Here is a 25093-nt window from a genome sequence, read left to right on the forward strand (position 1 = left end):
CTGCGTTGCCAGTCGACCTGCGCTCCAATCAAGCACGCCCTCTTCAACTTTTCCTATACTTGCGCCACACCCGTTGTCGTTGATGTCTCCAATCCAGCCTTGCGATCCTCCACCCCGACTCAACTACGTCCCTTGACCGTGTCCTGCTTAGGATTGGCGTAACCGTCCGCCACCGTTGGGCTCAGCATGGGATTTTGGCCCTTTGGTGGACGTAAGAAAGGCCGAACAAGTCATAATCAACGTCAAGAGTCATCTCCATCCGCGGAGGAAGGGAAAACTAACAACAGGGCAGAGGCGAGCCTGAGTGCGTCTGAAGACTTGGACGCTATGGCTCGAGGTCAAAACAAACGCCCTCAAGAAGGACCTCGACGACTTTCAAAACAAAGAATACCGAGTGGATCTGGAAATGTCTCCCGTTCGCAAACCACGTCAGTCTCTGGAACCGAACCATGGAATAAAAGGGAAAGTCCAGCAACTGGCGCACCAACTGATTCTGGATCGAATGTGTACTCCCAAAACCCGCTGTCCAAATCGAGCATTGGACCTGAAGACTTTACTGCTCTACCCCAAGCGCCCACCCTCCTGGCCAAGCGCGGACAATATGACCCGACACTTACGCGGAGAAAGTCTAGCAAGCGCAAGGCAGAGGACTATGCCCGTGAGAGGGAGATTCGCGCCATGAGTTCGCCTGATCAGCTTTCAAGACGCCCAAGTTCTTATTCTGGATCCGGACCATTGCGGCGCGACACCAAGGAAGTTCCGGGGGATCTCAATCGAAAATTCAAGCGACCAAATTCCAAGGTCACACTACCTTTGCCAGAGGTCATACAAGAGTCTGAAGATGTGGAAAATGCGGCCTCTTTCAAGATTGGTATCCTCGCTGCGCTCAGCCCGCGGCCCACACTCACCTACATCAGCAACCCCCGAACATCGGCGGGAAAGCAGCCTGCCAGGATAAAACCTTCGGTGGAGAAAGCCATTGAGGAGGAGGCGCCTACATCCAGAAAGAGGATTGATGAACTAGCCGACGATCTTGACGCTGGCGGTCTGAGGGAGCTGATGGAGAGGGACCAACGGCGTCATGACAAGAAGAAAGCAGCTGAGCGAGAACGTCTCCAACGCAAGCTTCAACGCAAGGCGGATAGGCAACGAGAAGAAGAACTGCGGGGTCGCCAACTCCAAGAAACAACATCGTCTCCTCTCGGCCCGGGAACAGGTGGTGGTGAGAGACGAGGCGGGCCACCAGTGGAGAGCGGTATTGAAACCTCGCACGCCGCAGCAGCAGCCCGAGTATCCCCCAGTCCTCGAGGAAGGGCACCAGAGATATATGAAGAGAGTGAGGTTCCTCGAGCTTGGTCACGACCTACCAACAATGTCATTCGAAATCCGTTCGAAGATGAGACTGACATTGATCTTATGATTGATCCATTCGCACATGAGGATGACGAAGGACCGGCAGTGCCAGTCAGGTCGCCACTGCGGACGGTATCGCCCGTCGAGATGAGAACGAACCAGCAGCCTTCTCATGCAACAACGATCTCCCCGCCCACATCGCCTGTCCAGCGACCATCGGATCGTCAGAGCTTCTCACAAACCTCCGCCCTGGGTCGCGAAATTACACCAGACATCCCGGAGCAGGGTCAATCTGAGAGACGCGCCTCCGATCAAAGTAGCCAGCGGCAGCTGAGTTCCTGGACCAGCTTCTTCAAGCGAGGTACACGGCGGAAGCCTGGTGCCACTGATCGAGGCAGGAGCACTCCGTCTGAGTTTTCCAACACTTCTAGGGAGTCGTTCGCCCGCAAACAACAGCCACCCCCTGTCGTTGTACCTCGGACCTTCCGGCGATCGGATTCTTCCGGCGTCCCTCAGCGGACAATGTCCAAATTCCGTGAAGACTTACCCGAGTTTCCCATTTCTCCGCCCGATTCTCGCGTCCAGTCGCCAGAAGCCACGACTGGTCCCGAAATTGGGGGACCTCAACATCTCATTCGACAATCGCAATCAGGAACTCTCGATGATAGGAGTCTGGCTACAGCCTCAAGTAACGCAGCCATGGATCGAGGACCGAGCGATCCTCGCAGGTCACGATCAATGGAGATGGATGCGAGTATGGGAGTGCACCATGGCGTGACTGTGTCTCAGTCATTAGCATCAGTCGATTCGGAAGCCTCCTGGCTATCTGGCAGACCTGCCAAAAGGCTTTCGGGAGGAATGAGTCACCCGCTCCGACAGAGTCAGTCATCTCTCCCAACAAATGCCGTCCCAGGATCCTTTGACCCAGAAGAAGACGAACTTGCCCAGGATGAATACCTCAACACGTTGACGCCAGGCCCTGATGTGCGCCGAGATTCAGCTGATTCGGCAATGCGGAGAGCAAGCAGTACTGTGATTGATCTCGAAAGGGAGCGCCAGCAGAGCCCTGTGCCTGAAGTACCTCCTCTGCCTGCAGGTCATGCCCACGATGAGACATGGCATGCAGGTCTTGGGCGACAGGCAACCGTGGTTCGCCAGGCAAATCGAGCCAAATCGAAAGAGGGACTTTTGAAGGAATATGGAAACGACTCTCCAGAAGGATCCCGAAAGTCGACCTCGGACGAAGATGATTCGGATAGTGATATGGAAGCACTTGGGGCGGAGACGCCAGGAGCTGAATTGCAAGAGGCACCGATTCTACGAGCTCGGAGCGTGGAGTACAAGGGACATGCACGACACATCAGTGCTGGAAGTGCACGACTATTGGACATCCGACGAGCATCGTCAGTCCACTCAGACGGACCACAACGGAGTCCAGGTTTGCCTCAAACTCCAAGGTCTCCAAGGGCATCAGGTATCCAATTTGAGCAGTAAGCACCGGCACATATATTGAGCCTGCCCTCGACGGGCGTTGATGATGACATTTTCCTTTGTCAATTCTTCGGTTTCACTTGCAGAACGTATCCAGTGGCACACGAAACAATACGGGACTTCTGATCTGAGAAACAACGACCTTGATGATACAAAAAGATACCCACCAGATCGCTCCTTATACTCGTCCTAAAATTGTGGAGGAGAAGAGAAAATATTGGATGAATTGAGCCCCTTTGAGCGTTGAAAAGATTCATGTACAGTTGAGCAATTGAGTTGCGAGCAGCGAAAACTTGAATTTCTGAGCGGGCTGTGTTATGCAAATACGTTAGAAGAGAGAAGAGAATATGTAATATCGCAAACCATCCCTTTACTTTCCCTTTCCCTGGCTCGGGCCGTGGTGAATTGGAATGATGCATGTATCACAATTGATGCGGTACATTATTGGTGTGAGCATATCTGTATCGTTGCATACAGTCAAAGCTGGATTTTAGAAACACCTAGGCCGTTGGCAAAATGGGATTGTCTGCTCTGGCTGAATATTGTCGTCGTTGGTGTTGCATTGCTGGAATGTGCATATTGATCACTCATCAGGCTGCGACAATAGCGGCAAGTAACAAGTGCTCTGAAACCACGTGACGTGACTGAATTCCAAATTGTGAGGGTCTACTACCTAGGTAAGATTCTGTAGGATGAGGGCAATTCTTATGGCGTCATGTCAATTCAAATCATTGTGCCAATGTCCCGCATTTTGCCTGTCCCTCTCAAGAGTCAATTCCCTCCCGCCTGCGCCTTTGCACAGCTCCCACCTAGTACTCCCGAAGGGTTTCTGCATTTCTAAGCCTGACTGACTGACGCCTTCTTCACCGGCAGCGATACCGTCATCATCACCTCAAACACTAATAAGTCAAATCGCTCCTGATTTCTTTCACACTCCATTCCTCCAGCATCTTCCATCTACACAAACAACACAACTCACCTTTTGCACATAAATACCTTCGCCGTGGCTGCATCAATCCGCTTGTCGTCCACCAAGCTCCAGCGCATTGTCCAAACAGCATCACTATCAGCTACCAAAGCAGCCCCACTTCGACAAAGAACAGCAGTCGCATCAGCAACTCGCTCCTTCACCACAACCCGACCTAATAACTTCACACAGACCCTAAACAAAATGGGTGTCCACAATCTCGCAGAGTACGTAGCCTACCACCAAGCCAAGCTGCGTGAAGAGCAGGCCCCCAAAAGAAGATATGGTGTTAACCCAATTCACAGCAAATCCTCCTTCCAGACCTCCGTTCTCGGCGCCGACAAGCTCGTCGTCCTCGACTGCTTCGCCACCTGGTGCGGCCCTTGCAAGGTCATCGCCCCCGAAGTCGTCAAGTTCTCCGAGGACCCCGACTTCAAAGAGAAGGTCGACTTCTACAAGATTGATGTCGATGAGGTTCCCGACGTTGCTCAAGAGCTCGGTGTGAGAGCCATGCCTACTTTCATGCTCTTCAAGGGCGGTGAGAAGGTCGGCGAGGTCGTCGGTGCCAACAAGCACGCTCTCGAGAAGGCCATCCGAGCCAACTTGTAAGCAGCTCGACATTCGCCACCCTAGGTTTTTCCTTGGATTCAGCTATCTTGACATACGATGCGCCTCGATGCGAGACTTGCGCTCAGTTGGGGACTAGGAGAAAGCCTACAGACAGCAAAGAAATTGTGTACATTCGATAGGAGCGACATGGATGAACGTTTGACTGAAAGCACAAGAACACAGATAGATATGGACAGGCGATAGTCTGGTCTGGTCGGAAAGCAGACAGAAATCACGAAATCCTTCTTGTCAATGTTTCCCACGTCACTGTTTCTATGCGTCTGATTCGTGTGCATACCTTCGCCCCTTTCCAAGAAAAAAAAAATTGGTTGTTCTCATGAAATACAATGAGCACATCTAGGAAACCGCAGAGATACAACACTCACAAGGTACTCTGTATATTGAAGCTGACGCAAGTAAAACAAGATTCCCAGATGAGTTGTTGCAGGGCTCGTACGACTGTTTTCCCGACTCAGAGATGTAAACATGCTTAACAAACTGCATGTCTATAGACTGTTTTGCATTCAGCCATGGACATGAGTAGACGGGGATATTAGTCATTGATGTAGTTCGTACACGTGTATATCATATCTGTATTATACAAGACCTTGGAAGGTAATATATACTGGGTCATATTCTTCGTCCAGGCCGTCGCTGACATTGCTCATTGGCATTTTCAATCAGACATCCCTCGCGTACTACACGACGGTGCCACACTTCTTACACCGAAACGTCTGACCCTTGTCCGTCATAGTGGCCTTGAAAGTCCTATTCTGGCACTTTCGACAGCGCAAATCGCCATCACTCTCAGGAGTACTCCGCCGTCTTGCGCGGGACTTGCGGCTGCGTTCTCCCTCATCGTCGCCATCCATGTCGTGCACGCTAGCACTGGCACTATTGGGTTCCGAACCAGTAAGTTCACTAGACAACTGGCTCACGTAGCTGTTCGCCCGTGACAGAGGGTTCCCATCTGGTCCCAACAGCCCGGGTGACCGGGGAGCATGTTTCGCCATGGGCACCATCGTATTCCGCATATCCCACCCCATATAAGACTGTTGGTCCATCAGAAGGAGTGGGTCGTTTCGAGGAAGATCCGAAGGACTGGGGTTGGTCTTGATAGGCACCAGATGCTCCTGGCCCAGGTGCTTTTCGTAATTTGGCGTCTTCTGCTGCGGCACGGAGTGGAAACTACCCGGTGACTCGGCCGTGGGTGACTGGATCGATATCGACGGCCTATCCGGCATCTGACCAAGTGGTGAATGGGCTGGAGATGTCGGCGACAAGAGTCCATGTTTGTCCTGTGACGACCTTTTGCGTATTGAGAGGCGGTGGGCGAGCGATTTCTTGGGCGATGCGCTACGTGTACGTTGTTCATCAACGAGTGTTTTCCGGATATCAGACAAACTGGCGGAAGCACCATTGGCAGTTTCTGTCGCGTTGACAGAGTTTCTCCAGCTCAAGATCCGATCGGTGGATGGGTTCTTCGAGGCCATTGAATTTCGCCGTGTTGATGAGGTTGCAGAATTTCCTGTAACTACAGATCCGCTGCGACCGAGTACCTTTTTGGAAAATGTCGAGCCTGCATCCCAGGACTCATGTTTTCGCTTCTGGAACGCACAGTCCTGTCGAAATACCTTGATCTGTCCGGTATAATCTGTTGTTACTATGATTTGGCCACCTCTGTGAGAACATCGGGAGAGATATGCCGGAGTTCCAGGTGCACGTCTGGGTGATCCCGATAGCCTTTTCTCGCTTATAGCGTGCTTGTCGTCGCTGTTATTCGTCGGGGCACGTGACGAGATAACCGAGTCTGCCCTACTGACCAGTGTTACTGGCGGTGGATTGCACAGGTCGTATATTGGGTCTCCTGACAATCCAAGCATCCTTCGAGTCGACTCCGGGGCTAACAGCGCCGTCGTGACAATCGCCGAGTGAGCTTCAAACACTTCCATCGGACGTTTATCATTATCCGGCCTCTCGTTGACTGAGGTGGGCCAGATATATACCTTCCGATCCTCGCTCCCACAGATCACATACTTACCATCGTCACTGAATGTGGCATGTATTTGACTGCAAGAGTTTTCGTTTCCACGGAATTTCACCTCCAACGTTCGGTCCTTCAGGTTGTACATTCGTATTCGGGAGTCATTGCTGGTGATTAGCAACTTCACATCCGGAAGACCGCCGTCTCGAGGTAACGCGATGGTGTCGATGCCAGTGATTTTGCTCCCTTTCGCATTTTTCCCGCGCGCGGATCGAACGTGTATCTGTGAATGTGGTTTGAGACCCTCCGTATCATAAAGTATGCAGAGCCCGTTGAGACAGCCAGCAATAGCGGTCTTGCCATCAGGGGTGAAAGCCACAGCAGTAATCATGTCTGGCACCTGGGTCCAGTACGCCACATTCTTGTCTGGAATGCTCCACAGGCGCAACTTCGAGTCTAGGGAGCCAGCCAAGAAGAATCGATCGTCGCGAGGGTGAAACTGAATCGAGGTCACAAAATCATTGTGCTTGAAAGCACACAAGCACTCAGCCCTGGTGACATGGTATAAGCGGACGGTCTTGTCCATGGATGAAGAAAGTAGGAAGTTGTTTTTGCTCCAGCTCAGATCCAAGATACTCGACGTGTGGCCGTCATACTCGCGGACCAGCTTGCTCTTAAAGACTGGCGCATTGAGCTTGATATTGTCCCCATCGTTCTCGGACTCGGAGAGCTTCTCTTCCACATCACGATCCTCGATGCTCGCAATGACCTCCCAAACTCTCAGCTTCTTGTCCTGACCAGCAGCAGCAAGGTATCTTCCGTCTTTTGAGAACTCCATTGCCCATATGGCGGAGTTCGCCGATTTGGTCGAAGCGGTGGGGGTGGCCGCGGGAGCTTCACCAATATCGTGTATCCTGGAGTCGATCGACATCTTCCGAGGCTTTCCTTTCGGAGTGTCCAGCAGTATCTGAGCTAAGAAGAGCCTGTCGAAATCCTTCTCTTTCCTATACTGCGCCTTGACTTTGATGTATCGTGGAGGAGCCGGAAACTTGGGTATGAAGCCGACCGGTTGTGAGAAGACTTCGGCCTCGACGCCGGCGGAACGATCCTCAGCCATCTCCGAAGCATTGTCGTCGCGAAGGTCAAGCGAATCGCGCTTCTTGGTGCCGCCCATTATCCGGCTTAGGAACGACACACCTTTCCTGAGCAGCCATATACGTCAGCCTTGTCGATCGCATAGCCGGCAAGGCTGCGATGGGTACAGGGTCAACGAGGAGGTAGGAGGGCGACATTGACCATGCGCGGGAAACGGAGGGGACGGAGACTTGTTGTGTTGTTCCTCCGCCCGTAATCTTGTACAACTCACTTCTTGTCCTTGCTCAACCTGCTACTAGCACCACTGTCAACTCTCCGCAGAGACCCCGGGTCGGAACCCATTGCTGCCGAGTACTGATCTTCGGATAGACCGGAGTCCGCATTGACACCGCCTTGCGAACTTGGCGGCAGCCTGGTGTGAGATTGAGTGCGCTCTAGGATTTGCTGATCGAGAGTGAGCACGAGAGAAGTTATCAAGCGAACAATGGGGGATCTGAGCGCACCCTTGAAATTGGATCGAGGACATATTCAGAGCCGGGCGCCTGCGGCTCAGGCGAGCCAAGGACAGGACTCATATTGGCAGAGACTGCTGTCTTCAGGCCTGAACCGTGGCCTTGGGAGGCGTTGCGGACGACATTCGTATTTGAGGGTGGGGTGTCTGAATACAGTCACGAAGCATAGTCAGCATTGATGATGGCATAACCAACGGCCTGGACATTCCAGTAGACGGTAGAGGGTATGCACCTCTGGCGGCTCTGGCCGCTCAAGGTTGGCCGCAGTAGGCAATCGCTCTGGCTGAGTGATGCTTCACATAATCCATTGGGTGTTGTAGAACGTACACTTTTGGCTGATACTAGTAGCTTTGTTGTCGCTGGTAGTGCTGACTGTAACGAGGGAAAGTTGGTGTGCGACATGGTCTTTGTTCCTGGCCGCCCGCGCCGCCGCAACAGCCTCGGCGACTGTTGAAACATTTGTGCCTGGACCTCGACTGGGCCGTGGAGGGGCAACCTCTGCCATTGAAGGCTACCTTGACACGAGGGGCACTCATACAAAAATACCAAACAGAATGCAAGAACCAATGTCAGCAGAATCCCACGGATCCAGGTTTTGTTTTCTACCAAGACATTATATCCATTTCCTGCTTCCACTATGGCCGCGTAAGGCTTGTCGATCTGGGCATGGGAATCCAAGCACCCATTCACCACCACTCAATGGGTCCCGGTTGAAAACGCCTCCTGCCAGCCTGCGGAGAATAATAATAATAATGCATCTGACCTGAAATGGTGGCCTCACTCGGCGGGTCACTCAAGTCACCATCTTTCCTGCTTGCCGAGAGGTAACACGATGTGAAGATATGCCCCACTGTCCAGTACAAAAGAGCGCTCTTTTGCTCGCAAGCCTGTTGCTGAGGTCATGATTTGCGAGATGATTCTGGTCCACCTTCTACCGTTGTACTTGGCGGACACCGACCTGACCCTCTTTGCTGCATCGGTAGCAATATGTACGGACACCAGGCCCAGATTTCGCGATTCTCGCAGGATGAAAGCCAGATCCGATGCACTACCTGTTAATGCTTGTGCATATTCTTACATAACTTTTGGAGTGGGCAAATAATTTCAGCGTAGTGGTCAGGTACCCATCACGAGTTACGGGACTCGGCGACTAAGTTGACCCGAGGAAGAGCGCAGTTTTTATTGACTACAAAGCCGGATTTGTATCGCTGTTGCAGCCGCATGCCACATGGCAAGCTTCTGGAACCGGCCTTGTCAGCTTCCTTGACTAGCGATTCTTCCCAAATATCCTAGCAGGAACGCCTTGTTCTCCGCTCCCGTCTGTCTTTTCTCACTAGGTAGACGATGGGTTGCAGGTCCGCTTCCGATGGATGCCATGCTTCCAACTCGTGATGTCCGAGTGGAGAGGGGTTCCATTGCAGACAACGGAACCTCCCCATTCATGATTTGGCTTGTGCTGAGTGGTGATACTATTCCAGAGCCCGGTTGCGCCGTTGTTGCTCTAGGCGTAGTATCAGGTCCTCCGCCAAACAATGAAAGCAAAGCCTGTTTCTGCGCTGGTGTTTGGGATGCCTGTCGACTGAATGATGGTCTCGCACTGATCTCAGGAGGGGTTGTGACCAAAGGTGGCGATGGCACAGCGTCTGCTAAGACGGCGTGCTGACTCGTTCCCTCGCTGCCCGTAGGCTCTGGCTCGGATGATTCAGCCGTTTGGGGCCGTCGAAGTATCTGAGGTTGGAATGGTTTGCTCTGACTTTTTACCGTAGTCTTTTCTCTCGCCGTCCTCTTGGGGGGTGCCTTGATACCTTTCGGCGAACGAGGAGCCTGCTGTTGGCGTGACTCATCTGGACGCGCCAGGATCTTGACAGGAGTTGGTTGATTGGGGTCATACAAGGTGCGATTCGAGGTAAGGGGACTGCGCCTCAGCTCGTTGGTAACATGCCGGTGCGGTCGTGAGATAGCTTCGAACTCAGGCTGGTTGAGTGGCCCGTTGATCGTTGCAGAGGTCTCGCCCTCTCTAGGCGATGGGTGGCTGGTAGAAGCTGCCTCTCGTGAAGATTGTTGACCACCTTTTTTCAGCAGAGCCAAGAGCAGCTCGTTCTTATTACCTTCCACCTTCTTCGACGCAGGCGATGCAGTAGTTGTCGCCGCTAGTTCGACCGGCAGTTGGTTTTGTGAGCCAGCCACATTCGCCTGCTCTGGCTTCGATGATGGCTTGAAAAGCTCCAACAGCGACGTCTGTCGCGCATTGACGGGACGTCCAGCGGGTGCTGTAGCTGCTATGGCAGCTTGTTCACTCGCGCTGATTGGTAGAGGTGGGCCCAAACTTGCCGGTGGCTTGTTTTCGATTGGAGCTTGAACTTTCTGTGGCCCGCCAAACAAGCCTGCCGTCGGAGCAGTATTGTTATGTTGATGCACTTCGGGCCTTGGCATTGACCTTTTTCCAGAGAGAAGCTCAAGTAGCCCTTGGTCTGGAAGAGCAGCGGATGCTGTTGGTGTACTTGACTTGGCCTTGAAAACTTCCAGAAGCGATTTGGTATGGCTCGTCAATTTGGGTAAAGCACTGGCTGGAGGTGCAGAAGGTTGATATGTGCGACTCTCAATCTCCCGCTCAAGCTCTGGGTCGACCGTTCTCTGATATGGCCCACTCGACGGCTGGAGTCTTGATGGAGCAGTCATTGAAGTCGTAGGAAGCGGAGCTTCCGTAGGATGATGCTCAAGACGATAGAAAGCCGGCTGGATAGAGTGTTGAGGTTGTGGCTGGAATGTTGGAGGGGGGTGAGCATGTAGCAATTGCGACGGACGTATATGAGAAACGTGCGGCGATTCTTGTGTCTGAGGCGGTGCAGAAATCTGCTCTAGTGGAGTTTGAGGTATAGGACGGGGTTGTCCTCGGGGTGCACTGCGTAAAAGGGCCAGTAAAGCATTCGACTTCTCGGCATCCACGTCCTGCATATGACTTGGTTGTGGCACAACTCCTGCTCGCTCAGACTGACTAGATCCAATATTGAGCATTTGTTTCAGGTGCGCGGTGGGATCTGCTGTAGCTGGCGCCGTGACCTCGGGTAGGTCACTGATGATCTGGGGTACCGTTGCTGGCAGTCCGGCGCCAGCAAAATCGATATCTTGGTCATCCTCGGTACTCAGTTGCTCAGCAATCATAGGTGGCGCTGCCAAATGCGAGCTATAACGGTTTTCTTTCTTCCGTTGCTGGGTAATCCATTTCTTCAGCGGGTTCAAGAAAGGTGCTACCATGTAGAACTTGTTCGCATTGAGGGCTGGTTGATCTGTACCACTTCCCTCCTGTTGGCGGCTTTTTTTGAGTGTTGGCAAATCCGTCAGCTTGTACCATTCAATCTTACTGATCTCCTTCCGTGTCTTTGGTTCGAAATACGTGTCCTTCGGGACTCCCCGGAAGACATATAGTCTCATGTGCTGTTCTCGCATCGTCACTTCGATATATTTCATGTCTTTTTCGTCTTTCACAAGACCTGCTGCGCGAATGTCGAAGCCCGTCTCTTCGTAGACTTCTCGCACGGCGCAGTCCAAGTCGTTCTCGTCCTTGTTGATCTTACCCCGCGGAAAACTCCAGTTCGCACTCTTCTTCCAGCCTTTGACGAGGACAACTTCGTCCATGGCTTGGTTCAGCATGATGGCTCCACGCACTGGCACGCGAGACTTGTAGGCCAGGAACTCCGCAAAGGCGGTGGTATGATGTTGTGCGGACCATTGTGCGAATAGCGGACAGTGCTGAAAGATTCGCAGACTGAATGCGCGCAGGTTCAAGGAAGGTAGCGAAGGGTCAAGTGGTCGAATGAAGTCTTCGTAGAACCATTGTGCTTCCTCGACTTGGAAGCATATTCGCTCTACAGACTGAAGTTCTTCCGGTGGTAGATTGATGATGAATCGGACACAAAGGTCATCCAACCCTGCATGGCGGTCGTGGTCAGCATGATTTCAGCCTTGTTGCCCAAGGGCTCTCGGTCTTACAGTCCTCCAGCTGCATCGCTAGTGTTCCTGTGTATGATTCGGTGTCTACTCATTTCCACTAATGCTCAAATACTGGAAGGCCTGGACTGGACCAAGCGGAGGGCAATGTGCTCAGCCACACGTCCAGATCGGCAGTCGAGTTTTGATAGTGTTGTCGTGTTCGGGTAAACGTATGCATGTGTGCAACTCAAGGGAACTGCGCCGAAAGAGTGTTGTCTTGGAGCAGATGAGGCGCTGTGGCTATGCGTGGCTGTGAAATTGTGGCTGATGACAAAATGATTGGCTTGGTGCATTTTTAGTTGCTGTCCTTTGAAGCTGATGCTCAAAACAGTGACGTAGGCGCGCGCAAGTCGCCAAAATGTTTCTGAGTGGCAAGCAAGATTTACAGCGTTAATATGCATGATCAGCTTGAATTGTCCGAATTCCAATCGACCTTACGCGAGCCAAGCTCGTCGTGACATGGTTCGTTTGGCTTTGTTCGAATCGGAAAACCGAGCCGTGTCATAAAACGCCGGAACTATCCTTTGTTCCACCTCTTTGTAAACAGACTTGGGACCTATATCTTTCGCAGCCTCTTCCCAAAGCCGAAATCTCCCTACCATCTTCAAGCACAACCTCCTATTCTTCCATCATGACTTCCTACGCAGCGAAGCTTGTGGCCAAAAGATTCTTCAAGGAGAATGTGGCCAACCAAAATGGTCACCAGGTACGTTGTCTATTATTCAGCGCTGTCGTCATTACTGATCGTTCTTTCTAGGATCCTTACTTCGAGACTGTCCCAGCAACCAGACTCGGAGGCCTCTATAAGACCACCAAGAAGCAGCGCAGGGCTCTTCCGCCGGGCCTGACACCTGAAGAAGAGAAAATCCTGACAAAGGCAAAGAGAAGAGCCTACCACATCGACCTGTCACTCGGAAACTTTTGCGGCACGAGATTTGGCTATGGCGCAATCATTGGCTTAATCCCAGGTCTAGGAGACGCTATGGATCTTGCCCTGGCCTACATGGTATACCGCACGTGTTGCTCGGTCGAGGGAGGATTGCCAGAGTCTCTGAAGATGCGCATGTTACTGAACATGGCTGTTGACTTTGGAATTGGCTTGATACCCTTTATCGGAGATATCGCAGACGCGGTGTTCAAGTGTAACACCAAGAATGTGGTTTTGCTTGAGAAAGAGCTGCGGGAACGTGGCAGGAAGAGGCTTAAGGGGACTCCGCAAGCCAACATCGCAGATCCGAGTTTGCCAGATGAGTACGATTACCAGGGTGAAGAGGGGCGGTTGAACGCGGAGAATGGTCCACCACCGAGATACACCTCTCAACGCGACGCGAGAAGAGCGCAGCGCGACCGCACAGCCGACGTCGAGCGTGGAGAGGGAGCGCCACCGCCAATGCCGGCTCGAACTCGTTAATTTGCAGGAAATACTGACTTGGAGTTCGATTGTGACGGGGATGGCGTTTTATACAGCATGATACCTAGTACCAGCGTTCCGTTAAAATTGAGCGACTCAATTTGACTTTATTCTTCCTCCACTCTGTGTCCAGTGCCTTTTCGTGGATCATTCTGTAGTATGTAGCCTTGTAGCCCTCGATAGTGAACAATGTAATCAAGTTCTGATGTCTTGTCTCATTCTCTGACACCCATAACAGAGGTCTGTTGTTCTGGTCTGACCACCCAGTTGCCCCCTCATCGGCATAACACAGAAACGGCAAGCAGCGGTTGTGCCATCCGGTCTCCTGACTTCGAGCTTACTCGCTGTTCGAACCACATTAGCCATGATACTGGGATATTTCTCGCCCTGGGAGGTAATGTAGGTACTGAGAAGGTCGTCTATAGCCGTCGTGCGTATGCTGGCTGGAGCCTGCACAGGAGCCGCGCGATCGGCCACCTCTTGCAATAGCGGCTCGGATGCCACAAGACCGTATGTCTGCAGTTCAGCTTCGTAGAGCTCACGCAGCGGATAGTTGAAACCGATCCCGTACATCGACGGGCCGTCAGCGATCGCGGAGGAAACAGACCCACCTCGACCTTTGGCGACGTCTGCAAGTGCTAATGCGGCCAAACGAGTATCAGAATGGCCCCAAAGGATGCCCTCACAATCCTCTTTTTTGGCAGCTGCCACCAGAAGGCGCTGCATCAAAACCGATCGGAGATCTGATCGAGCTGTGTTTGAAGTAGTCGAGGACATTATGCGGTCGAACAATTCCTCATCTGACTCATTCACTTTTCGAGCAAGTCCGAGGCATTCGAGATCCTGGACGATCCTGCTGTCAAGACGTAGTACATTATGAAGCGCAAGCAAAGGCAGGAAGGTATGCTTTGAGAAGCTCGTCTTCAGGTCTTCATACCATTTCGCGTCAATCGGCTGGTCTTGCTCACCGGGAAGCACCACGCGAGCTACGACGATATCGTATGCTGTTCTATTGCGCTTCGCAATTTGCCTTTGAAGCTGATCATCAAGAATCTGAAGTAGGACGAGGGAGGAGATGCCACCAGACACAGGTAGAAATAGTCGGCGCTTCTGGTCTGGTGAGAGAGTTGTAAACCGATAAGACTCCATCCGCTTCGCAACTTTGCCGGTCACATATCGACTGAAACAGGCTGCGCATAACCGCCTGTTCCGGATATTGACGCTGGCGTCACGCTCGCGACAGTCGACACACGTATCAGATGTCATGGTCGACCGCCCCCGGGTCGAGAAAAAATTGCTGATACTGGGTTTTTAGTTGCACAGTCCGCCGAAGATGGAAAGTCCAGCAGATGTTCTCGAAAAGATTGCCATGTGGTGCCTGCAGAAAGCCTTGGCATGTGGTGGCTTGCACCCAGACGAAGGCAAAAACCCCCATGGCAGTATTAGATTGGGGGCCCGATTGGCCTTCAGTGACTGCGATCGTCCTCGTCGCGCCTAAGCTGGTCCATAGGCAAGCCCCTCGCTGCACCCTTACTTCGGAGGAGCTTGACAACGGCACCCACTTCGCGTGCTCATGACGTACCGTCTGACTTTGAAGCTCGCCAGCTGCTGCTGTCCATTAGACCAAGATCTTGGCTTTGGAAGCCCGATCTTGCAGCATGATAAGACCCTCGAACTGCAACCTTGACAAGGGGACAGCCAGACAAGAATTGTGACCGCATATTAATGTGACCTGACGAACGTTGCCTAACTCACTCGTACTTCATTCCCACACAGGCCACACTACCTCTGCCCATTCTATCCGCTCGCTAACTATTTCTCCTATCGAGCATCAACACCACCTGCCACCAATATGCCTGAGGGTATCTATGCGAACGTCACCAGCGAAGGCGCAACGCAATCAGGTGAAGAGCCGGTTTCAGGTCTGCAAGGAAAAGGCACCGTCACGGAGCCGTATGATCAAGGCAATGCAGAAGATCCAGTACGGACTGGCGAAGAGCCCCCATCAGGGATCCAAGGCAAAGGCACAACGACCGAACCTTATGATGGCGGAAATGCTCCAGGTAAGCATGGACTTCCTGCCATCAATCCATCTATGACTTTCCATTAACGAGGTGTTCGTGTTCTAGAAAACCCAACCGACCCAGGTTCCACTACCACATCGAGCGCCGACGCATCAACAACACTCACTTCTGGCAAGGGTGCGGAAGAGCGAGGACGAGATCAACTAAAACCCCCACCTAAGGCTCCGGTAGAAGAACGTGAACTCAGTCCAGGTTCGCTTCCTGATGGAACGCACGTCCAGACTAGCGGTGATCGTGGAGAGACCTATGAGCCTGGCAAACTCAGCAAACTCAAGGGCAAAATGGGGTTTGGAAGACATTAGAATTGGGAAGCATCAGTCAAGAAACATGACAAAACTGGCTATGCCCTACTTTGCTCGCCAGGGCGGATGGCGGAGAGTTGTGGATCGATAGATGCTATGTAATGCTTGTATGAGTAACGAAAGACGGCCCTGATGTTATCATATACGTTTCGTTGCAGTGTGTTGTTCGCGACGAGTTAAAAGGTCTCAGTTCCTATAGCCATATCGAGGAGTGACCACACGGTTAAAGTCCGGAACCGGCTTTAAACGGACGAAGCCCGACATATCGCACGTCAACATGGTGCCCCTCCATACAGCATTGATAATCATTTCTTCCCATCAGCAGGCCCCTTCTCGACGTTAGATCGCACAAAGCTACGAGTCATCCACCTGCCAGCGGGCTCCAGACATTTCTTGATCTCAACCGATATCGACAGAATGTCCTCCGCAGATATACCCAAGATTGAGGCTGGGAATTTGTTCAACGTCAATGGCCTTGTTGCTGTCATCACTGGAGCCGGCTCTGGTGAGTACGATGCTTCCACTGAGGCGTGATCTCGCCTCCTGACCCCATTTCATCAGCGACTTTTATGCTTGTTGTCTTGAGTGGTCTACGGGCTCATATCTAATATACTTTTCTTCCAGGGCTGGGCCGGATGATGGCACGAGCACTTGCAGCCAATGGAGCTTCGAAGGTCTTCATCATTGGACGTCGAGAAGCTGCATTGAAGGAGACTGCCGAATCCGTACCAGGAGGCAAGATAATACCTCTGGTCGGCGATGTCACGTCAAAGGAATCGTTGCAGCAATGCTACGACAAGGTCAAAGCACAAGTGGACTCGATCGATGTGCTCGTCGCGAATTCCGGCATATCTGGCCCATCTGTACCGGTATTGGACTCGGAGAGAAAGCCCGTTGGCATTGAGCAGTTGGCGAAGAACATGTGGGCCCCAGAACCAGAAGATGTCAACTCGACATACCTTGTGAACATTACTGGCGTACACTTCACCATTGCCGCGTTCCTGCCGCTACTCGCTGAAGCAAACAAGAAGAGGCCACAACCGACTGAGGAGAACTTCAAGCCACGGCCTCAGATCATCACTACGGGCTCCATCGGCGGATACAACAGAAACGTCCTGGGGAACCTCTCTTATGGGCCGAGCAAGAGCGCGGTGATGCATATGTCGAAACAGCTTGCTACGGCTCTCGTTAATTACGACATTCGTGTCAATGTAATTGCACCTGGTCTGTACTTCTCGGAGATGACGGAAGGCATGTACAAGGCTCAAGGCAAAGTCGAAACCCACAACGTGGAAGGCACATTTGCAAAAGATGTCGTTCCGGCCACAAGAACGGGCGACGAGCAAGATATGGCGGGAGTCATCCTGTGGCTCTGTTCCCGTGCTGGCGCCTATATCAATGGCTGTACGGTCGTGACCGATGGTGGTCGACTCAGTGTGCTTCCATCGTCGTACTAAGAGCGACGTGGTCAGGTGGCATTGCTCAACCGGCGATCTGGCAGGCCGATTTTCAGAAAAGGTGGCACCGTCTGACAGGGCAGTACATCGACCGATCAAAATTGAAGTTCTGCAGGGTTCGCGACAACGGGTGCTTTGACAGCAAGCCAGTAGGGATATACAATGGAGCTGATGACTTCCTTTCTGACAATCCATAAAGCTCTATCGTTGTGTGCGAAGGACTTCGAGACGACAATAAGAAACAATACTCATTTGCACCTGACGAGCGACACTGGTCAGACCGTGCCACTTTTCCGGGAAACAGGCTTGCGGGTAAAGGCGATAGATAGATGGCTCGATATCTAGAAGTACAAAACACTGGCTCTTGGGACGAACCTGCATGGAGATCACTTGATTGTCTTGGCTCAATCGTCAATCCTATCCTCCTCTGGAAACGATGTCGTTCGGTATGAGATACCGCACCTAGGAGCATTCAGGCACAGCCTAACATGACCACCGAGAGCAATATCGGGAAACTGGTGGCGTGACCAGTTCAAACAGGCAGCCCAAAATGTAGAAACGATTCCATAAGGAAGTAGAAATCATCCCAGCATGTGCTCAGCCTCATGGACCAGAGGCGACCACAAACCATATCAACTTAAGTTAATATGTCTTTGATCAAGGCGTTATCGGGAACTCGAGATCTCATATGGTGCCACATTGTCAGTGACGGATAGGACCCTACGAAAGGCCCGTGAGTGGCCCCCCTTTCCGGGAGAAATGCAGGAACGGTTTGCCGGATGACACCACCTCACGTTGAGCAACTCACCGCCCGTAGATAAGGGTTTGCCATTGGTCGCCTCCCAGATCTAAAGGGACTTAAGCACGTCCTAAACCTTAAGATTGGCAGCTTCTACCTAGCGGAAGACCCAGATCTTCGTCTCCGTTCAACAATTCAGGTTCCATCAAACGAAATTTCTGGGCGGCCATTCTTGAAGTGTTGGCGGATACAGTACTTAACAGTCTATCATTGCTATTGTAGTAGCCACGGTCTTTTTCAGAACCCATTGTATCACCTACACAGCTTCTTCTTTTTGACTTGCGACTCTGCAACTCGAGCAGCCCAAAAAAAGTGAACGCGCCTCCACAGATCGCCGCCTCCTTCACCGCTACCTCTTCATAAAGCCAACCCCTCCTTGAACCCACGAGATAGAGTGGTCGACTACACTGTCTCAGAAACACCCTCTACGCCAACCTTTTCTTTCCCACAAAGTCGCAAACATGGCCACACGACCGCAGAATATCGGCATTAAAGCCATTGAGATCTATTTCCCCAGTCAGGTACGCGGTTCGATAGGAAAGCAGTAGTTGGTAGGACTTTGCGTATTGACAATCCTTGCAGTGTGTCGACCAGAGCGAGCTGGAGAAGTTCGATGGCGTCTCAGCAGGAAAATACACCATTGGTCTGGGTCAGACCAAAATGTCCTTTTGCGACGACAGAGAAGGTGAGGAAAGCGCACGTGGAAATTCTTGTATCACATACTGACCGACTGCGTCCAGACATCTATTCGATAGCCCTCACCACCCTCACAAGCCTCATCTCCAAGTACTCGATCGACCTGAAGAACATTGGACGCATGGAAGTTGGCACAGAGACTATGCTCGACAAAAGCAAGAGTGTCAAGTCTGTCTTGATGCAGTTGTTTGAGAAGTCCGGAAACTTCAACGTCGAAGGAGTGGACTCTTACAATGCCTGCTAGTAAGTCTCATTCAAACGTGTGCCTTGCATGCAGTGCGATACTGACAAGACCTAGTGGTGGTACGAACGCACTCTTCAACTCTGTGAACTGGGTCGAGTCTTCTGCATGGGACGGACGAGACGCCATTGTTATCTCTGGTGACATCGCTCTTTACAAGAAGGGCAATGCTCGTCCTACTGGTGGTGCTGGCTGCGTTGCCATGTTGGTTGGACCTGACGCCCCTATTGCCTTCGAACCGGGTCTACGTGGTTCATACATCACCCATGCCTATGACTTCTACAAGCCGGATCTCACCAGTGAATATCCGTATGTTGATGGCCAGTTCTCGCTCAAGTGCTACACAGAGGCTGTCGACGCATGCTACAAAGCATACAATGCGAGGGAGCAAACACTCAAGGCAAAAGCTAATGGCCACGCAGTAAACGGAAATGGTGCGCACAAAAAAGAGGACGAGAAAGCTCCACTGGATCGATTCGACTACATGGCCTTTCATGCACCTACTTGCAAGCTCGTCTCGAAATCTTACGCCCGCCTGCTCTACAATGATTTCCTGAGCGATCCAACTCACCCCCAATTCAAGGAGGTCGCACCTGAGCTGCGAGATATCGATTATCAGACTTCGCTGACAGACAAGAATGTTGAAAAGACCTTCATGGGTCTTACGAAAAAGCGATTCACTGAACGAGTGCAGCCGGCCATCCAAGTTGCCACCATGTGTGGAAACATGTACTGTGGCAGCGTGTATGGCGGACTGGTTGGGCTTATCTGCAACATTGCTCCCAAGACGTTGCAGGACAAGAGACTAGGTATCTTCAGCTACGGCAGTGGCTTGGCTAGTTCGTTGTTCAGCTTCAAGGTGGTTGGTGATACCACCGAGATGTCAGACAAGCTCAACCTACAAGAACGACTGGATGCTCGCCGGGTCGTGGCCCCAGAAGTGTATGATGAAATGTGCATGCTGCGTGAAAAGGCCCATCTCAAGAAAGACTTCAAGCCGGCCGGCAAGGTTGAGGATCTCGCGCCAGGAACTTACTATCTGACCGAGGTTGATAACATGTTCCGTCGCAAATACGAAGTCAAGGCATGATTGAATGAGTGGGAGGAGAAGATATTGTGTCATAGTTGCAGCGGATATGCTGTTTCAGATGGTGGCGTTGAATCTGGATTGGCCGGCGAGCCAAACTACCTTTTGAGAGAGGGTTTGGGCACTAATAGTGTGTGTCTACTGGGTGGTCGAGCAAAGATAATTGCTTTGAACCTCGCATGAACATTGTACATATGGGAATGGAGCCAGGGTCTCCCTTGGGAGCAAATTCGAGCATTAATTGATCAGCAGAAAGTATGTCTACCTGCAGTGTAGCTCTCTCGTCATCGGGAACGTCGGGCCTGGAACAGGTGCAATGTGCAGGAGTAGTCTACTTCTTGCATCATGCAGCAATCGTCAGCCTGAGGTCGGCCAGTAGAAGATCTCTTTCACCTCGATGAACAGCAACCTGAAACATGCGGTGAGGTCTGCTGGCCATAACGGCCATTGAAAGCAAGAGGAAAGACACCGGTCGATGCAGGTCAAAGGCCTAAAGATGCAGACGGTGCAGAGTGCATGTAAACGAAGAGGTTGGGAGGACATAGCCGTGCGAACTTCGTGAGATAGTCGTGTCTGCTGTATCAGGGTATATCAATGACTCACGTGTGTATAGCGTCAGTTTCGTGTTTCTCTGGTGGAAGATGCGCGTTCAAGACGTGTTGTATTTCTGTCGGCAAACTTGCCCCTGGCTTCGAATTGTGGTTGATTTTGTGTTTCCATTGTTGCTGCTGCGCCACCGTCGACCGATGCTACCCTTCTACTCCGTATTCTTCGTCTATTCTATGCAACGGGCGCCAACCGTGGCCACCAATAACCGTTTCATGTCCGGCCAGACAGTTCAAAAAGAACTGCCAATGAAACAGGCTGGCCGTACCAGCGCTTATCTGAAATGCCATCGGATTTATGCATCGCGCTTCGTGTCCCCTTCAGCCACGCTCTCAATCTCAAATATCTCGGTCAGACAACACTGCCGCCCCGGGAGTTCTCACCTTACCTCGAAACAGTGAACGAAGCGCCGACACAGATTGCCTTGTAAGACACGATGAAATCATCTCGAAGCTGGTTACACGCAACCGGCCACTTTGACCACGTCTGAGGTACCTCCCCATGGCCCCGAAATAGGTGCATTCGTTTCCATCGTCTCTGGCGCGCGTTCTCCCCTCCGCGCTCCGCGATCCACGATCCACGGTAGGTACCGAGCCTGAGGTATCCAAGATCTGGATTGCCGAACAATGCCTTCGACGTGTTTGTTTCCTCGCCTTTTGGTCGGGTTGCTCCACGTTTCATCTGCATGATGACCTGCAAGACATTGTTGGTCGGGCTTCATCGTTGCCCGCTTTCGGTCGCATAGCTACCAGCCCATTTATACCTGGTCCTCCCCTCCCCTCGAGCTCTCTCAGCCTTTCGTTCTTCCAAGTTGCAAGACTGAATACTCGGTTCATATACCATTGGTATTCCATTTCCTTACTGTTTGCTTTCGCTGTTCTTCCATCCTATTCTGTGGTCTTCGAGAAGCGGGCTTCTCGTCCCCACAACCTTTACTTGTCGCTTCCACCAAAAGTCGCCAGATGTGAGTATTGTGGCCTGAGTGCCTGGTCTGTTGGATGATTCTGACTGTAGCTCCAGAATGTCGTTGGCACCTTATTACTATCGACCCCTCACGCCTCCAGAGGCAACGGGCGCTGCAGGTCAGCGTGGTCATAATCGGAACTTGTCAACATCGTCATACTGCACAGTTGACACCTCTCCTGAGTCGGTAATCACTCTTAATTCAACACCAAACCGGTCGCCAGTTCTCCGTCAGCATGGCCCGACACTGCTTCCAAAGATCAGGTCACAGGATACCTCCGTGGATCCTCGTGCGACGCATCGCCCATCCATGCATCGACGAACCTTGTCCTCCATCAACAACACCAAGAATACTCGTCCACCTATGTACAGGAGCGTGACTGAGCCGGCGGAATGTATTCCTATGATGTCGCCAGTGTCCAGTGCACCTAACTCACGATCGAATTCGCTAATGCCTTCACCAAGCCTTTCAAAGGCACAATTGAGCGTGCCAGGCAGGACACACTCTCGTTCAATATCTGCTTCAAGCATTGACAACAGCGTCCTGAATCGCTTCGGCTACCCCACCTATCGCCAGCTACCTGTATATATGTCTCTCGAGCAGGAGACGCCTTCTCCTGATCTCTTTGCCACGACGTATATGCCCTACACCGACATAACCATGCCCGACCCACCCGTGATTAGCCTCGAGGGCATCAATCTCGAGGGGACATTTGATATGCCGATTGACCTGGACTGCATTTCACGCACATGCTCCATGAGCCCACCACCCATGATTGCGCCAATGTCTACCACCAGCATGCTAAGTTACCTGACCCAACCCACGCAGCCAATCAACCTCGTTAGGCATCTTACCTTCCAGCAGGGTCGCGGCCTTACCAATCACTTCTGGTGGGATGTTCGCAATGTTCGACCATGGAAATCGTTCTCCATTCAAACCATGTCGCATATTCCGGACCTACTCACCTTGCTGAACTTCCAGCACGACACAGCATGCCTGCCGTTCACCAACACAAACACAAACACAGTGACCCCTGCATCCGAAAGCGACCTTGCCAACCTAATCTCCAAGATCTATTTTCCAAAGGTCAATGCTGCTACCAGGCTGTCTCTTGGAAACAATTCGATCTGCTTGTACCCTGCGCCAACTCCGACCGGGTCTGGTGTCAGCTCCAATGTCGCAAACATCCCGCACTTCCTTGCAAACTATCCGAGCGACAACGACCGCACCCTCTCAGGACTGCCACGAGGACGCGTCGTCGGTTTGGTGCGCTCCTTTGATCGATGGAATACTGGAATGCGCCGCGAAGGACCAGCCCGCAAAGTCGAGTATCTCCGGACCTTGGCGCATCTGCAGAAGTGCATGCGCGATCACAGTTGCCGCTATGGATTCATCATCACCGAAATTGAACTTGTGTGTGTCCGGGCTGGCTGCGATGACCGTGACCAGCCGTACTTTGGATTCCTGGAAGTTGCGGAAGCAGTCGAAACCAAGACTTTCTCTGGAAGGGACAGTGACATGTCGCGGGCGGGCGTCAACGGCGAGATCATAATGACTGTGACCATGACTCTGTATTACCTCCTGATGCTTGCCAAGGCCACTCCATTGCCGGGTCAGCCGAGCAGCTACATGGACGTCGGCGGATCTGGTGCGCTGTCTAGGTCAAGAGTCTGGGATGGCGGGAGCGGTGGCAGCACTATCTGTATTGACGAAGACGGTGATGTTGAAGAGTTGGGCAAGGACGGCAAGGACAAGTGGATACCTGAACCCCAGATGGGCGAAAAGAGGGAAGCAAGGACTGTCAGAGGTTGGGTCTGGCCTAGCGATCCGTGGCATAAGAGGGAAGGGGAGCGTGGTGAACGCGGAAGTGGTAGAGCTGGGAGAAGGGGATAGCATCAGATTCGCCTTTGCCTGGATTAGACCTAGGCAGGATGCGATGAATTGTGCGTCACGAAAGAAGTTGGCATTGGTATTGATCTGGAAAGCGATGCCATCCTGGTGATGCGCTCGAAAATGTGTAGATTTGCATAAAATGTAGTACGATATAATGTTAGTGTTGGACTGGTAGGAATAAAGCAGATATCTGCAGTTCGGGTACTAATTCGCAGAGACTTGAAGAACTCCTACATCAGAGACATTGTCAGCAACATTCGCGGCTAGCTTGGGATGGTGAACAATGATCTGTATTGGGAGCACCTCATACTGTTGAGCTTGAAGTTTTATACTCAGCGACGGTAGCGTTTGACGGCGCCAAATTCCGCCTCATCAGTTATCGTTTGAATATGTGAAAATCATCGGAGTTGGGATTGCAAAGAATGAAAATTTTGACTTACCAAAAGCTCTTGTCAAAGGGGGGGAGATGATGCTGTAATGTCAACAACACATACACATGGCAAGATCACATATCTGTGTTTGCAGTAGCTGACATTGAGGAAGCCGACACATGAATTTTGTCTTGAAAGCAGATGAAAAGAAATGCCAGCGGTCCTTATGTCGAAGCGTCCACCAAACTGCTTGGCAACAGCAGCAGCACGTGATCACGTTTCTGGTGACACAATTGACCTGACTTGACCCTGAACGGGTGTTTAGCGAACTCAGTTGCGGCGGCGGATCACTCACCACGACTTGGATCTGCGATTCAACGCAGTATTCCACCATACAACTTTTGGTCTGAGATCCTACAATCGACAGGCTTCGCGAAAGTCTCGGACAAAACATTCAAAATGGGTGGTACGTTTGTATCCGACGCTGAGTCTCTCTGTTGGTTCTGTTCTGCGACATGCAGGGCAAGACGCGAGACCGAGACACATTCCAGGGTACACACAGGCTAACTTTGATGGGGACAGACTTCCAGAGCATCGCTCGTATGTATTCTACATGCCCCGACCATCCATGCGACGTGGACATCTCCTGACATTGCGACAGAGCAATTCGTTGATTTCTACTACAAGACCTTCGATGGCGACCGAACGCAGTTGGCAGCTCTCTACGTACATTTTGCTCTGTATATTTGACTACTGGCCGTCTGGCTGACGAGAGGAAAAGAGAAACACATCGATGCTCTCCTTCGAGAAAGATCCCTTCCAGGGCACACAGTCGATCCTTGAGAAGTTGACGGTATGGTCGACATACTGACGAAGCACGAGGGAAAGATGCTGATGATAGACGCAGAACCTGCCTTTCGCTAAAGTCCAGCACCGAGTGGATACTACAGACGCACAACCATCGAATGACCAAGGCGGGATTCTGGTCTTGGTTACTGGTGCACTGATGGTATGCTAAATCAAAACACCGTACTGGTCTGGCATGGATTGGTTTCTGACGAGACGACAACAGGTCGATGATCAACCACAACCGATGAGCTACGTTCAGACATTCCACCTGATCCCCGAGGCTGGCAGCTATTTCGTGCAGAATGATGTCTTCCGATGTAAGAATAAACAAA

The 25093-nt window shown here is 51.8% G+C and overlaps 11 protein-coding genes across 11 annotated transcripts; 8 read left to right on the forward strand and 3 right to left on the reverse strand.

The window, feature by feature from the left end:
• Window positions 1–186: 186 nt before the first annotated feature.
• EDD37DRAFT_657330 (uncharacterized protein) lies at window positions 187–2847 on the forward strand (the record flags this gene model as incomplete). The annotated part of the gene is made up of 1 exon (XM_062818885.1): window positions 187–2847. The coding sequence occupies one exon, from the start codon at window positions 187–189 to the stop codon at window positions 2845–2847; it is 2661 nt and encodes an 886-aa protein (XP_062670745.1).
• Window positions 2848–4015: 1168 nt separating this feature from the next.
• Window positions 4016–4420, forward strand: EDD37DRAFT_608331 (thioredoxin 1; the record flags this gene model as incomplete). The annotated part of the gene is made up of 1 exon (XM_062815046.1): window positions 4016–4420. The coding sequence occupies one exon, from the start codon at window positions 4016–4018 to the stop codon at window positions 4418–4420; it is 405 nt and encodes a 134-aa protein (XP_062670746.1).
• Window positions 4421–5118: 698 nt separating this feature from the next.
• On the reverse strand, window positions 5119–7578 carry EDD37DRAFT_657331 (glucose repression regulatory protein TUP1; the record flags this gene model as incomplete). Its single annotated transcript, XM_062818886.1, has 1 exon — window positions 5119–7578. One exon carries the CDS (start codon window positions 7576–7578, stop codon window positions 5119–5121), a length of 2460 nt encoding a protein of 819 aa, XP_062670747.1.
• A 1687-nt stretch (window positions 7579–9265) lies between these two features.
• On the reverse strand, window positions 9266–12017 carry EDD37DRAFT_657332 (Dcp2, box A domain-containing protein; the record flags this gene model as incomplete). The annotated part of the gene is made up of 3 exons (XM_062818887.1): window positions 9266–10395; window positions 10513–11940; window positions 12002–12017. The coding sequence occupies 3 exons, from the start codon at window positions 12015–12017 to the stop codon at window positions 9266–9268; spliced, it is 2574 nt and encodes an 857-aa protein (XP_062670748.1).
• Window positions 12018–12401: 384 nt separating this feature from the next.
• On the forward strand, window positions 12402–13510 carry EDD37DRAFT_364791 (uncharacterized protein). The gene is made up of 2 exons (XM_062811912.1): window positions 12402–12707; window positions 12759–13510. The coding sequence occupies exons 1-2, from the start codon at window positions 12633–12635 to the stop codon at window positions 13410–13412; spliced, it is 729 nt and encodes a 242-aa protein (XP_062670749.1). The 5' UTR covers window positions 12402–12632; the 3' UTR covers window positions 13413–13510.
• On the reverse strand, window positions 13511–14740 carry EDD37DRAFT_364792 (uncharacterized protein). Its single transcript, XM_062811913.1, has one exon. The coding sequence runs from the start codon at window positions 14676–14678 to the stop codon at window positions 13608–13610; it is 1071 nt and encodes a 356-aa protein (XP_062670750.1). The 5' UTR covers window positions 14679–14740; the 3' UTR covers window positions 13511–13607.
• A 48-nt stretch (window positions 14741–14788) lies between these two features.
• On the forward strand, window positions 14789–16041 carry EDD37DRAFT_664990 (uncharacterized protein). The gene is made up of 2 exons (XM_062819237.1): window positions 14789–15475; window positions 15542–16041. Exons 1-2 carry the CDS (start codon window positions 15265–15267, stop codon window positions 15796–15798), a joined length of 468 nt encoding a protein of 155 aa, XP_062670751.1. The 5' UTR covers window positions 14789–15264; the 3' UTR covers window positions 15799–16041.
• Window positions 16042–16215: 174 nt separating this feature from the next.
• EDD37DRAFT_562921 (3-oxoacyl-reductase) lies at window positions 16216–17255 on the forward strand (the record flags this gene model as incomplete). The annotated part of the gene is made up of 2 exons (XM_062813942.1): window positions 16216–16303; window positions 16423–17255. The coding sequence occupies 2 exons, from the start codon at window positions 16216–16218 to the stop codon at window positions 17253–17255; spliced, it is 921 nt and encodes a 306-aa protein (XP_062670752.1).
• Window positions 17256–18515: 1260 nt separating this feature from the next.
• EDD37DRAFT_608338 (hydroxymethylglutaryl-CoA synthase) lies at window positions 18516–20081 on the forward strand (the record flags this gene model as incomplete). Its single annotated transcript, XM_062815047.1, has 4 exons — window positions 18516–18575; window positions 18637–18739; window positions 18795–18993; window positions 19028–20081. The coding sequence occupies 4 exons, from the start codon at window positions 18516–18518 to the stop codon at window positions 20079–20081; spliced, it is 1416 nt and encodes a 471-aa protein (XP_062670753.1).
• A 1624-nt stretch (window positions 20082–21705) lies between these two features.
• Window positions 21706–23541, forward strand: EDD37DRAFT_657336 (uncharacterized protein; the record flags this gene model as incomplete). Its single annotated transcript, XM_062818888.1, has 1 exon — window positions 21706–23541. The coding sequence occupies one exon, from the start codon at window positions 21706–21708 to the stop codon at window positions 23539–23541; it is 1836 nt and encodes a 611-aa protein (XP_062670754.1).
• Window positions 23542–24572: 1031 nt separating this feature from the next.
• Window positions 24573–25077, forward strand: EDD37DRAFT_548822 (nuclear transport factor 2; the record flags this gene model as incomplete). Its single annotated transcript, XM_062813678.1, has 4 exons — window positions 24573–24638; window positions 24694–24765; window positions 24820–24921; window positions 24985–25077. Coding segments are annotated over 4 exons (333 nt in total), but the record flags the coding sequence as incomplete, so codon positions are not given.
• Window positions 25078–25093: the final 16 nt, after the last annotated feature.

Source organism: Exophiala viscosa, assembly GCF_022695815.1.
Source record: "Exophiala viscosa unplaced genomic scaffold EDD37scaffold_4, whole genome shotgun sequence".
NCBI classification, from domain to species: domain Eukaryota; kingdom Fungi; phylum Ascomycota; class Eurotiomycetes; order Chaetothyriales; family Herpotrichiellaceae; genus Exophiala; species Exophiala viscosa.